The sequence below is a fragment of the Heptranchias perlo genome, chromosome 15, assembly GCF_035084215.1.
Source record: "Heptranchias perlo isolate sHepPer1 chromosome 15, sHepPer1.hap1, whole genome shotgun sequence".
Lineage (NCBI taxonomy): Eukaryota > Metazoa > Chordata > Chondrichthyes > Hexanchiformes > Hexanchidae > Heptranchias > Heptranchias perlo.
In genome coordinates this window covers 31,758,985-31,773,118 of record NC_090339.1, presented here as the reverse complement: position 1 = coordinate 31,773,118, position 14,134 = coordinate 31,758,985, and the positions used below count along the sequence as shown (strand labels likewise).

At 39.3% G+C, this 14,134-nt stretch overlaps 1 protein-coding gene across 3 annotated transcripts in view; it reads left to right on the top strand.

Moving 5' to 3' along the window:
- Window positions 1–14,134, top strand: part of LOC137332969 (H(+)/Cl(-) exchange transporter 5) — a 112,106-nt gene that overhangs the window by 57,797 nt on the left and 40,175 nt on the right. For 2 of the 3 annotated variants that reach the window (XM_067997020.1, XM_067997019.1), the window contains exons 3-4: window positions 2,869–3,020; window positions 13,674–13,773. In XM_067997020.1, the coding sequence (XP_067853121.1) occupies window positions 2,869–3,020; window positions 13,674–13,773 (252 nt within the window). Of the gene's footprint in view, window positions 1–2,666; window positions 2,746–2,868; window positions 3,021–13,673; window positions 13,774–14,134 lie in introns of those variants that run through there. The other variant, XM_067997021.1, reaches the window with a different exon arrangement.

Sequence of the window (14,134 nt, the reverse complement as noted above, 5' to 3'; positions counted from 1 at the left end):
GAAGCCCAGGTTGGAGATAAAAATAAATTCTCCGATCTACACTCCAAGTGAGACGCCCTTCTGGGAATGTGGGGTCAGTGAACGTGAGACCTTATAAATCTGGCTTGATTAGCAGAAAAATAAGCCCATACAAAGTTGCAAGCTAAAAGTTGCATAATGAAGTTAAGCTGCTTACAGAGGAACTCTCAGATGGTTTTCAATCTAGCTTCAGGAACACCATTCCTTCACAGTATGGTGACTGTAGAATCGTTGACACTGTTATCGTAACATTTACCTAAAATATATACATGGGGAAAAAATCCTCCTTTTCACAAAGTTTTCTAAATATTGGAGGTACTCTTGGCTTTCTGGTTCATGATCGTTGTGACGTGCTGCTTTATACTAATTTACCTAGTCTCTTTGAGACATTGTGTACCTTTCAGTATAAATTTGAAATTCTCATGAACAGTCCATATTCTGTACAAATGCTGGCATTCCTTCAGCTAGTGCTTGTGGTGCCTGTATGGAAATTTCTGACCCATGCTGAAGAATGAGATTGATCAGATTACAGTTTAGAGAAATCAACCGACTGGTGCAGTACACTAATAAATGGAGCAAACCTTGTGTGGACAGAAAGAAAAAAAGCCAGTGTCGCCAGTGATTCCAGCCTACTAGAAGTATTGCTGAAATGTCTCAAGTAAGGCTTAAAATTCCATAAAGTAAAGGATCCCATAATTAAAATGCCCAAAGGATATGTGCCTTCAGTTTTATGACCAAGTGTATCTTGCACCCTTTGTTCACAGTGAGTTACAGTTCAGTTTCCACGTGTGACACAAATTCCCACCATCTCGGTAGAAATATTTATGATGTTATGGGTTAAATTTCAGTGCTTCTCTGATACTGTCCAGCAGTACAGTTTACCTCTGGCCTCCAACCTATATCTCTCCAGCACAATTCTTCTTGCCTTTCTCTATGTTAACCATACCACTATTCTGAACTTTTCTCTCATTTCTTCTGCATTCCAAATATACTGTCCTACACGCTCTTTCTCCTCCCTACGTCTCAACTGTGTTAAAATCATGACACTTCTCGCAGTCTCTTACTCTGACTCATTCTTTTGCCAGGGCCTCAAAATTGTGGAACACCTTGCTCCTGCAATTTTCTTTTTTTTTAAAAACTCAAGCTTGGTATTGCCTAATCATGATTTACTTCACCTCTTTTATTTTCAACATGCGTGCAGTCCTGTACTGTAAGCCTTAATTATTCTTCGGGTTTATCGATTTAAAAAAAAAATTGAACTGACTACAAAATAAGTATCAATATAGAAAAACTTATTGCCTGGGAAAAGAGATGCCAGATGAAGGAAGCATTCCCTGTATGCATGAACTAGAATCTATTTACAATAATGCAATTAATTCTGAATTGCCAGCAAAATGACTGAAAGCCCAATGAAGCTTAGAACTATTTACAATGCAGAGTAAGGAAGGGCAGTAATAAATTGCCACATTTTTAATAAGAAAATTGTTCTTCTTTCCACCCCCATCTTATTTTTCACATTAATACCTTTTGCTTCTTTACCTGTGCTTCCAAGTGGACATTTATGAGGCTGAAGATGTTTTTCCAACAACAAAATAAGCTTGTTAGTTTGAGAGCCCCACATGTGTCTGAAAGTTCTCTGCACACAAGGCAGCTTCACAATATCGATGCTTTGGTGCATGATATAAGGATAAGGGGCAGACAAGACAGATTGTTATCTGTGTTTGAAAGAGTTAAGATATTTTCAATGTTGCTTAGATCTAGATGCTACCATTGGTGCACAAGAAGGGAAATGGGTATGATGAAGGCTGGAGCTGAAGATAATGGGACCAAACGCTATATGCTAATATTCATTCATTCTGGTTATGTTACGAAGAATGTTGCTCGTGGCTCCCATGAAAAATGCACTTTGATGATCTTGTGAAATCAGATTTTCTGAATGGAAGAGACAGGAATAGGAAAGAGTATTTGGCAGAATCACTGCTCCAGAGAGTGTTAAGTGATATCAAATCTCAGGAGACCATTGCCTTAGTAGAAAATTAGTTGAATATTTGTCTCTCAATTCTGAGAATAGGGTTGTTTTACAGACATAAGATTGTGTTGCAGAAGAGGTTAAAGTGAACGGCACTTAAGTATGCACGTGGTGTTTTGTTTATGCTTTTGATTCTCCGTGGAGAATATCCATAATCTATTATGAGATCCCCTGCTTGTTATATCAATTCTTTAGGTGGAATGTAAACTCTGTAGCCATGATAAATACACGTATTGCTATAAAGACTACTTTCTCTTGAATTCCCCCCTCTCCCCACCCCTTAACAGACAGGAACTTATCCGAGGAACTCGCCATTTAAGATATCAAAGAAATCTAAACTTCCAAGAATGTTTCTCATTTGTAGGCACTTTGATTAAATTACGGCCATTCCTATTTTGTGTAGTGGCCAGTTTCTGTTCGCTGTTTTTCATCCGTCTGTAATTTACGAAGTGTATCTTAGCAACCCACCATGATCTGGAAATCAATTAATCTTGGCCACTGTTCGTCTGTCTGTATTACTGTGCATTTGCGAGGTGTGTTCTTTATCTTACCTCTGCAGCCTTGTAAATGCTAATTGGGAGTCTATCTATAAGTAGTGCAGAGCCTTTAGTGCCAGATCAGTGTATGCTGGTGACTCAGCACAGTGAAACTAGCCAGCCAGCGCACTGGAACATTACAATGGCGTGGCCGGCTGTGAAGTACGGTACCTCTCCTACAAATGAGAGATTTCTTCTAATACTCTGAGCTTCATCTGCTAATATTTAACACGCACCTGTTTTTCTTTTTCTGGTACATATTTTGTATCTTTTCCTTTCGTACAGGGTATACAAACTATAACGGAGCAGGGATGAATGGTGCAAGTAAGATCATGGATTTTCTCGATGAACCTATTCCTGGTGTGGGGACATACGAAGATTTCAATACGATAGACTGGGTCCGTGAGAAATCCAGGGACCGAGACAGACACAGAGAGGTATGTTAATATCGGTACTTAAAACAGTGTGTGAAACACTTTTAAAAAAAATGCACCACATTATGAGAAAATCTGTTATAAACACTATCGCTTGTTGTACAACAATTCAAATTACTTTTTATCTTATTTAAAAAGAATGCACTTTTCTCCCCATTCCATTCTTTAGGTTCTTCCTGGCCAGAAGGCAACATGCTTTCAGACCTCTGCCATTTAGTGCTGCGTAATCAGTCTCTAGAGGGTGCAGGGTGACATTCTGTTGGAGCATTTCCTATGGCATGTATCTCATTACAAATGATTAAATACATAGCTCACAGCGACTGTATTGTAATGAGGGTGGTGTATTTGTTCCTATTCCAGTCCAAATTGTATGTAATTCTGGTATACAGAATGCAAAGTGCGAGCTATAATCGCATGACAAGCCTATTTTTGTTTGGCAGTTATTTTGTAATCCAAAATTTTGCATTAAAGATAACTTTTTGAGAATTATTTTCTATTTGTTTTCCCCTTCCCTCCTCCTCCCTACGCCCCCGGTGCCAAAGATGCCGACTCCTGTTGGGATACAATTCCACAGGTCTAGAGATTCCTTGCCAAAGTGGCCATTCTTTCTGTGAGCTTAGATATTGAGTACCAGCAGGCTATTTGACCATAATGGAATTGGAACCAAGCCTTGATACTGTCCTTACCTAACATTCACTTTCCGATAGGGGTCAATGGATAGCAATCAGGAGCAGGAACTCATGATTTCCCCCTCAGTACCTCATGGTCGCTGAGGCCAGTTGTAGTGCTCTAACTGCCACCTGGCTAAGATCAGCTAACTGGACTGGCTGGGGATGAAACCTGAGAACTTCCTTGTTTGTATGAATCACATTACATGCTACCTTTAACAACTGGCTTCAAAATAGAAATGAGATACAGAGATAGTTTTATCGCCCACAAGCATCCTGCATGTGACCTACATTTGGAATACAATTCATCACTGCTGTATTGTCTCTGGAAGTGTATTGTTTTCATACTGTTTTTATTGGTGCTTGTGGGGAATATCAATGCCGATGGTGCTGGATGGCAGACAATTGAATTGTGATTTGAAAAGTAGTGATAGAGATTTATTTTAGTGGCTGACTAAGAGAACATTGTAGTTTCAAAATATTTAATTTATGTCATAAAATCCCTTCCAGGTTTTTGTATTTATGTACGGCTGTGATTTTGTGCTGTTCAGAGTATGGCTGCCCAGAATTTTTGTCTGAGTGAGTATGAATATCTCTTGTAAAAGACAAGGTGCCTTTCCTCGTTTTCTTTCAGGATAAATATTGGCTGTCAGAGAGCTTGCTAAACAAGTGACTGAGCCATTAACGATGAAGAGAACGGTGTGAGACACGTTATAGTTCCAATGGTCATTTGATATATCAAGTGGTGCAAAATAATGTGCTGGATTTTATTGCAAAAATAACGGCAAGGCTAACAGCTCGCCATTATTTATTTGCAACTCAGACAGCAACTTCTGGCGACCGCACATAGCGCAGTTAAACGCAGGAATCCAAAGGCCCTTCTCATCCAAAAGCTGCGGGAAAAGGGCATTTTGCCATCTGACTCACCAATCAAATATATTGAACGGCGTGAAGTTCCTGTACTTGCCTCATAGATATGGACTAAACTCGCCAATAAAGTTAGGGCTTGTCCAATCCAGTGTAAGTACCCTTTTAATGGCGTGCTAAGTCTTAATTACTGCCAAACAACTTCTCTGGCATGAAAAATTAACTTTTACAAGTGAGGAGTCTCATTTCTTCAACTTTTAATTATTGTTGGAGATTTTTTTAAATTAAATTTTTAAAAAACTTTTTCATCCTGTCTCCTATCTCTCTTAATCCAAGCTTTCTTATCCTCTTTATTTTGCTTTCTGTACCTGATATGACATTGAATTCACTATTCTAACTGACACCTCCTGGTTCAGACTCTGCGCTGCTCGTTAATGATTCTTCAGTTTGATTGGTTAAGGAGATACACAGTTGCTTGCCCTGTTCACGCAGCTCCCAGATGCCCTGTAGAGGGTACTGTGCTGTTTGGATGGTTGGCTGACAGTAACTTGCTGTGCAAAACCCCATAGGAAGTCTACGGGCAAGTGCAAGTCCAGCCATTCGTTCGCCGCTCAGAGCACAGTCTGGCCCAATCTGTCTCTTGATGAAAGTTTCAGAAGTTAGAGAAATCAAATATCCATGTAAATCTAAATGGGTAAGATATGTTTAGTACATTACATACTGCAAGGGTAGCCAACTAGCACCTGCCTGTGCCTCCTTTGAGGTAAAACTGCAGCCCTTTATTTAGTGCCTGCCTATGCACTAAATCCTGACGAGATGCTGAATAGTGTAAAGAACTCTATCAGTCACAATAAAGTAAGCAGCCTTCCTCATTTCCTGACCCAGTTAGCTAATATATTTTGACTAAATTTCTTGATAAACCAATTAATGCTGACCCAAGTGCAGTATAAGCAATGGAGGGACCTGCTATACACACTCAGCTCTAGAGCAATAAACTGGTCTGGAGCCCAGAAAAGAAGCAAACCAGGAGCAATACTGATGTCACCATGAGCATAAGCATTCAGTGTGTTACTGGCCTCTGGGGTGGAGTTTCTAACACTATCTGAATTGTTTTCTGCTCCAGAAGCTTGTAATGCACTGAAAGCTTATGCTTGTGGTGGCGACTATATTACTCCCGGTATGCTCCTTTTAGAACAGTTGCCAGTAATTGTATGTGAGAGAGAGGCGCAAGGAGAGAGGGAATGAAAGACATGAAATGTGAGCGATGGTGCATGCGAGTGTTGGAGAGAGGGAAGGAATGATGGGGAGAAACCGAGATGGAAGGAGTATGAATGAAAGAATAAATCCAGATTTCAAGTAAATATTTGGAAACTAGGCATGTAAAAAGTTACATTGATGGGCTACATTTCACAAATGTCTGCATGGTGTATTTGTGCTAGTTGTTTGATATCACTGTAACACACTATAATATATATTTTATACATAATTTCTATATATATAAATATAAATATATATGACCCTTTGTCAGGTTTTTGAGCTTTGTAGCTCTGGATTCAACCAATCTATTGCATTTGCTGCACTTCATTTAGCAGCCATTTCTTTAATTCCAACCCAGCAAAAAATAACATTGGGTAGGGATGCTGAATATTCTCTTGGGTTAACAAAGAGGAAATGATAATAGTAGAAGAAATCAATGGGGGATATTGCAATAATTAAAATAGAAAGAAAGGAGATACTAGACAAACTAGTATCCTAGCACCCCAGGTCCAGATGGAATGCACTCGTGGATACTCATATAAATAAATAACTAGTGAGGAGATAGCAGAACCACTAGTATCCATATATAAAAATTCAATAATATGGGACCACTGCTGTTTACCACATACATAAATTATTTGGACTCAGGAATTGGAAGTATGGTGTTTAAATTTGCAGTTGATATCAAATTAGGGGATATAGCTAATAATGTGGAAGGCTGCACCAAATTGTGGGAACATATAAAGAAGCATTCAGAGTGGATGGATAAATGGTAAATAAAATTCAATATAGCAAAGTGGTTCATTTTGGTAGGAGGAATAAGGAGACCACTTCTTCCTTGGAAGGTAAGAAACTAAATGGGGTTGAGGAGCAAAGAGATGTGGGTGTACAGATACATAAATTGCTAAAAGTAGCAACAAATGTTGATAAGGCCATGAAGAGTGCAAACAAAGTACTAGGGTTCATTTTTAGAGGAATAGAATACAGAAGCAGGGAGATAATAAATTTACATAGAACCTTGGTTAGACCGCATTTGCAGTTCTGTGTACAGTTCTGGTTGCCGTACTACAAGAAGGATATTGAAGCACCAGAGAGAGTGCAGAAAATAATTACAAGGAGGATGCTCCTATCAGGAAAGATCTAGCAGGATAGGACTCCAGAGAAAAAAGACCAAGAGGAGACCTGATAGTGGTCTTCAAAATTATGAAGGGGTTCGATAGGACATGGAGAAACTGTTACCGTTTATAGGTGAGTCCAGAACAAGATAGCATAACTGTAGGGTAGTCACTAACATATCAAATAAAGAATTTAAGAGGAATTTCTTTACAGAGTGGTGAGAATGTGGAACTTGTTGCCATGTGAAGTGGTTGAAACAGGTAGCATTCACATATTTAAGGGGAGGCTTGATGCATTCATGAGGGCGAAGGGAATAGAGGGATAATGGGGCAGGGTGGGAAGAGGCTCATGTGGAGTCTTAACACCGGCATAGGCCAGTTGGGCTGAATGGCCTGTTCCTGCACTGTAAATTCTATGTCACTGGGGAGGAGGAATAAGAGAGGCTCTTCAGGGGATCTGTGTAGAGTCCAGAAATACTGGCAATAATGATGTTGATTGTACATACTTCAAAAGAAATCCCCCTAGATTTACCCCAGCTTGTCCACTTTGCATTCTGCTTCCTGAAAATTCTATGTCCACAGAGGTACCATGTATATGTTTTTAACTGAAAGCAGTAGGGCAAGTTCTTGGCCACACAGCTAGCTTGCTTGAGGTTTGCATAATCAAAAGAATGTGACGTGTATGCAAAGTTTACTGATGGTTACACTGTATAAGAAAGAACTTGCAATTATGACACATCTCATGATGTCCTCAGGATTTCCCAAAGTACTTTACAACTACAAACGTGACAGCCAGTTGCCACACGCACACTTTAAGCAGAGTATGCCTTATCTTTGTCATCACTGACCTACACTGTGAGGGTCTCTTCCCTCGCCTAGAGAGAAGGTTAGAAGATTAGTCAGTTCAGAATGTTCGAGCACACCTCATTGTAGACTGAAGAAAGACCTGGAAGTAAGCGACTTGCTTCCGCTAAGCCAGAATGGCACAGATTACAAGGAGATTTGAAGGTGGAGAAAACGTTAGTCAAACTATAGTGTAACATTTACTAATAGTTATTCATTCCTGATGAGTACCTTTATTTGAAGACACCTGTTTCCAACAGGGTTGATCGGTCCATTCTAGGGAAAACTCCCATTGAACTTTGAATACTTAAGGCAATGGTTTACAACACTAGTTAGTTAGTAAATAAAGTGCTCTGCCCTATGAATTTTGTAGTTGTTTGAATTATTATGAACAAAGTTCAAAACTTTGTCATATCCTTTTCCTGGAATCTGGTAGTTAATTATGGATTCTACCTATTTCTGTAGGTAATGTTTTAAAGGATCACTGAGTGCAAAGTGTTACTGCTGAGAATATAATAACTGAAATCACTGAAGTAGATCAGAAAACATTTTAATATGCTAACACAATGATGTCCAACCTGTGGCCAGTAGCTCAAATTCAGCCCATTTCTTGATCTTATTTGCCTTGGGGGTGTGGGAAGGGGGTTCTGCCTTTTGATCCCTCCCACCAACTGGTATGTTTGTGATTTTTAAAAATTCTCACTAACGGCACTAGTTTTGTCAACAGGAGTGCAGTGAATTAAAATGCAGTTCTGCACTTCTCCTTCAGTTGGAAATTGCAGTATTATGGATTCCTGGGGTAGGTCCTGATTTTTTCATTAATCAAATTAATTTCACTACTTATTTGTGGCTCTGTAGTAAATTTGGGAGTGGGAAGGAGGATAACTCAGCTTGAAGGAACTAACTGACGAGCTCACAAAGGCTGACTGAGGATGCTAGCACCCTGCCCCCTACTGGTGATCACCAACCCTGAAATCCCTCAGACCTGGTGGCCACCGGTGCTGCCACCACTCACCTGAGTCTTGAAGCTGCTACTTCTCCCTGTCGCTCCAGTCCCTGCCCGATATTGCTAACTCTCACTGTCCACAGTTGCAAAGACAAAGATAGAGGGGTAAAAACAAAAGAGTAAGAAAGGGGAGTGCGAGTTGCATTTCAGTCCAATACACTGTTGCTGGCGCTGCAAGTAAAAGAGCAGAGGGAGGAAAATACAATAGTGAAGGCAGAGAGAGAAAAACTAGTGAAGGCGGGGACCTGATCAAAGTTGAAAACACCGCCACCCTCCACTCTCTTATTCGGTCCCCCTGTCTGGTCTTTCGCTTGGGCTGAACCAAGCCATTATTAACTTTGCATCTGTTCAACTTTAAGCTGAGCTTTAAACACCGCATCTTATCCATTATCATGACCACTCAGTTTCACAATATTGCCTACCTCTGGCCCTACTTCAGCCCCTCTGCCATTGAAACCGCGTATGAGGTAAGGTGAGGCTATGGACATGGATCTGCCGACATTGGATGGAAGGGGGGAAACCCCTATCTGGCAGCAATTTTTTTGTGACTTTGTGAAGGATCTCTATAAACATTGAATTTAATGTTTTGTGATTTGGTTCTTGGATATCTCTCCCTCTCTCTCATGCTGAGCTTAAGTTTTCTGAAGTTTATAGAATGTAAAACAAACGTGTGTAGACTAATAAAAACAGAAAATGCTGGAAATACTCAGTAGGGTTAAGGTCTGTCTCTCTTTCTCTTTCATTAATGCACACAGGCTCTCTGAATAAAGTTTTTGAAATTTGTCCTCTAGCTTTTCTTCAAATAATTTGTATAGAACCTTGGTTAGACCACACTTGGAGTACTGTGCACAGTTCTGGTCTCCATATTATAAAAAGGATATAGAGGCACTGGAGAAGGTGCAAAAAAGATTTACTAGAATGATAGAACTGAGAAGTTATACCTATCAGGAAAGATTGAACAGGCTGGGACTTTTTTCTCCAGAAAAGAGAAGACTGAGGGGTGACCTGATCGAGATCTTTAAGATTTAAAAAGGGCTTGAAAGGGTAGAGAAGATGTTTCCACTCGTGGGGGAGACCAGAACTAGGGGCCGTAAATATAAGATAGTCACTAATAAATCCAATTGGGAATTCAAGAGAAACTTCTTCACCCAGAGTGTGGTAAGAATGTGGAACTCATTACCACAAGGAGTAGTTGAGGCGACGAGCATAGATGCATTTAAGGGGAAGCTAGATAAATACGAGGGAGAAAGGAATAGAAGGATATGTTGGTGGGGTTAGACGAAGAAGGGTGAGAGGAGGCCCGTATGGAGCATAAACATTGGCATGGACCTGTTAGCCCGAATGGCCTGTTTTTGCACTGTACATTCTATGTAATTTGAAAAAGAACTGAGCATAAACTGCAAGGAGCTAAAGCTAAAATATTCCATCAATTCAGCTACTGAATGGTCGTATCCATTCTAGGAACATGTGTACACTATACATACTCCAGACTGCGCAATCTGAATTCAGCTCACAGCATCATTGCTCTGGTCAAAATGATCAAGTACAAACCCAGTTTTTGGCAGAGACTGATGTCTTCAAGTAAAAACTTTAATGAAGGCATTAAAAGACACAAAAGACAATTCAATGGCCAGATTTAATCTCGTTATTGTTAAGTATTTTTAAAAATTTTGTTTAAACCCATATTATGGACATGAGAAATTTCAGTTGCTGACATGGCATATGAAAGTTTTTCAGAAAGCATGTTGAGTGATCTGTGGGTTTGGGGGGGTGGGGAGAGAGAGGGCAAACAGCGCCAACTAGTGGCCATAACTAATGATTACATAGTGACAAAAGTAAGTTAACATAGGGCTTTTCCATTTTAAATGTGGACGTAGCAATTTATAATAGAAAAAGTTGACAGAAACATGCGATTAAAAACAGAATGTAAGGTTTCGTAGACAAGAAATGCACGCAAACCTTATTAAAAATCTATCACCTGTGGCGTTCCACATGGGAAATTAGACAATATGTTGTTTGATAATGACAGGAGGATTGGATAATTGGATATAGAAATTATGGAAGAAATAGAAAAATGAATATGATTGTAAATTGCGACAATTAAAGGCTCTTTGGAAAAAAAGGAATCAGAGTAAAAATAAATGCAAGATGTATAAATTATAAAGTAAAACCTATTTCTGACTGTAAGAAAGAAAGAACTTGCATTCATATAACACCTTTCACATACTCAGGACTTCGCAAAGCAAATCACAGCCAATTAAGTATTTTTAAAGTGTAGCTACTGTTGTAATGTAAGCAAACATGGAAGGCAATTTGCATAACAAATATTGGCCTGGGAGAGCTCCCCAGCTCCTCTTCAAAGTGCCACGGGGTCTTTTATGTCCACCTGAGAGGGAAGACGAGGCCTCAGTTTAACATCTCATCTGAAATACAGTACCTCCAACAATTAAGTACTTCCTGAGTACTGCACTGAAATGTCAACCTAGATTATGGGCTCAAGCCTCTAGAGTGAGGCTGGGAGAAAGACAAAAAAAGTCAGTGAATATTGGGGTGGGGAGGAATTGAGTTGGAGTAAAAGGTTATTGTGGTGTGGTAGTTGCAGAGGTAGGCTTTAGCTTCTATTTACACACGGATGAAAATTGGCCCAGTATTACACAGTTACTTTTTTTTAACATGTACATGCTCTGAACAATAATAAAGACAATGAAAAAGAATGTCTTGTGTTCTCACATCCTATAAAAGTAGGGCAGAAGGGACTGTCTGTTAATAGAATTAGGTAATGCAGTAAAATTAAATGAAGATTTCTTGGAGAAAGCTTGTTCTATGTTACTGAGTATGCTGGGCTGTAGCCGGCCCCCCAACCAATGTGCCATAACTCCCAGCATCTTTAGATACTTTCTGCTGCCACTAAATAAGTCAGTTTATGACAATAGACTTCAAAGTTGATCTCTTAACATTATTGTTTCTAATTAGAACTGTGGCTGATGATACTTGTGACCAACCTCAAATGTCAGCTAAACATTAATATCATCAGGTACATAAATCCACAAAATCTGTAGTGCAGCAAACCCTTGGTCTTCTACAGCCAAAAGTTTATGTACCTAGATTGCAACCCAGTGTGACCCTCAGCTAGGTGCCTCCTAGGTGTGCATGGTTGTATGCATCTTATCAGTCCTGGTAATCTGTTTTTAATTGAAGGTCCAAGGCTCATGTTATAGCACAACACCAAGGTTGAAAAGAATTGGAACGGTAGTTGTTCTAATACTGAGAGTCTAAAGGATCAAACCCACACTTCTGGCAAGCCTATGTCTACCTTTGAAACACCATAAAATTATTGTGGTTAGCAATGTCTTTATGTAAGGCTGTTTGGTGTGCTTTTGCTATCTCCATATACACAGTTCACTGTCCTTTGGATAGCTGACATGGGTAAACATATTTACATACAGGGGCATGCAAAGGCTGAATATCGAGAGACACGAGCACTATAAAAATTCCAGTGCAATACACAAGGGTTCTGATTAGTGTCTGCTACAGCATGACTTTTAGAACTATACAGTACATTTAAAAATATCTATTCTAAGTAATATATTGGAAAAAGAACTACATTGTAATAGCAGACAAAGTTACTCAGGATTGAGTGATTCTTATACAAGGTAGTAACGTTGTTAGTTGTGTAATAATTCCACCCCCTGCCTCCCCCTGCATGCTCTCCATTTATCCTCAAGATTTGATTCATTTTATTCTCAGTAGAAAAATCTTAAGATATTAATTCCAGTAAGGTTTATTTAATATAAATTTACCCTGCTATTCAGTAACCAAGAAACAAAATCTGGGTTTACATTTTCAGTCACTGGCTTCCCAATGACTGTAGGCACAAATTGCCAGAGAACTCTAATGAGTGCAACATGGTGTCTGCTCACGCAATCATCTTGCAGTAGTGGGAAAAAGAACAGAGAAAATATTTTAAAGCTTCTCCACAACCATCTTTAAATTTAAATTCTCTGGAGTTGGCAAGGGCGTATAGAAGAGAATGAAAGCTTGTTGGAGCCAAGGGGTATATTTTCCAGTTGGTCACACTGCTAACTTTAGATCAGTACAGCCGGAACACCAATATCATTTCGGTGTTATATGATTGTAGCGTAAATAGCATATCAAAAATATCTTGAGTATTAAAAGGAAAGCTACCATTCTGGTAGGCATTTTATTTTGATTCACCAGGGAGTAAATAGATGCCAGTTTGGTGCCAAGGCAGGAAGAAGCTGAAAATTGTGTGACTGGGTGGACCTGGGTGGTGAGCTAGCTGAGCTGAAAGGCCTCATCTCATTCATGCTGTCCCCAGGTTCTTTTACACAGCAATAGAATGAAAAATGAAAGCTTGTTCTTCTCCACAGATTCAACAAACGTGTTAGTAAAAACAAATGTGTATCAGTTACATTAAATTCATAAGTAAGTAGTCCAAGTATCCATCATTTAATGGAGTCCCAATGCACTGAGCTATATGGTAGTAAACCATCATTCTCAGAATGCTGAGATTTCAGTCTCTACCACACCAACCTGAGGAAAATCTGTTTAAATTAGATGCTTCCCCATAGCAAGAGGAGAGTTGGTGGATTCAGAAATGCATTGACTAAGTTAAAATTGCAGCACTTGACTCAATGACACATGCAACATAAAACCAAAAATTGTCCTTCATATTGACAATATTTTTGCACTAAATTGACAATTGTATTTTTTGGTGACATTCGAAAGAGTAACTTCGATTGTTTGTCTCTCCTGCTATTTGTACTAAACTCACAAGCCAGAGCTTACTCTGTACCAATGGTGTGCACTGACATCATTCATTCAAATAGGAGACTTTAGGAAATTATTGCCCTACTAATTTCACTACCTCTCTTTCCAGATTGCAAGCAAAAGTAAAGAATCATTGTGGGCACTCATTAAAGGTTTGAGTGACGCCTTCTCCGGATGGCTGGTGATGCTACTGGTTGGGCTCATGGCAGGTACGAAGAAAGGCTCAATTATTTTTTTTTGTTGCAAATAATTGCATCAAGGTGCTTTAATTATGGGATCAAAAGAGCTTATATCTTTTAAAGAGGGGGAATGGATCAGATATGCCGGATTAAATGTTCAGGCTGAAAAATCGATTTCAAAGAATTATTAACTGGAACAACCTTACTTTTTTATAATTAGTGTCTTTCTGTTAGTTAGCTGGAGTAATTACTTATCCTGATGCTAAGTAGTTGAATTAATGTTAATACAAACAGTTATCAATCTAGGCATTTCAGAGATCATGTCATTTCATTTGTGTAAAATTCACTTCCCTCATACTAATCCCTAACTCTTCCCAGCTGAGATGCCCTT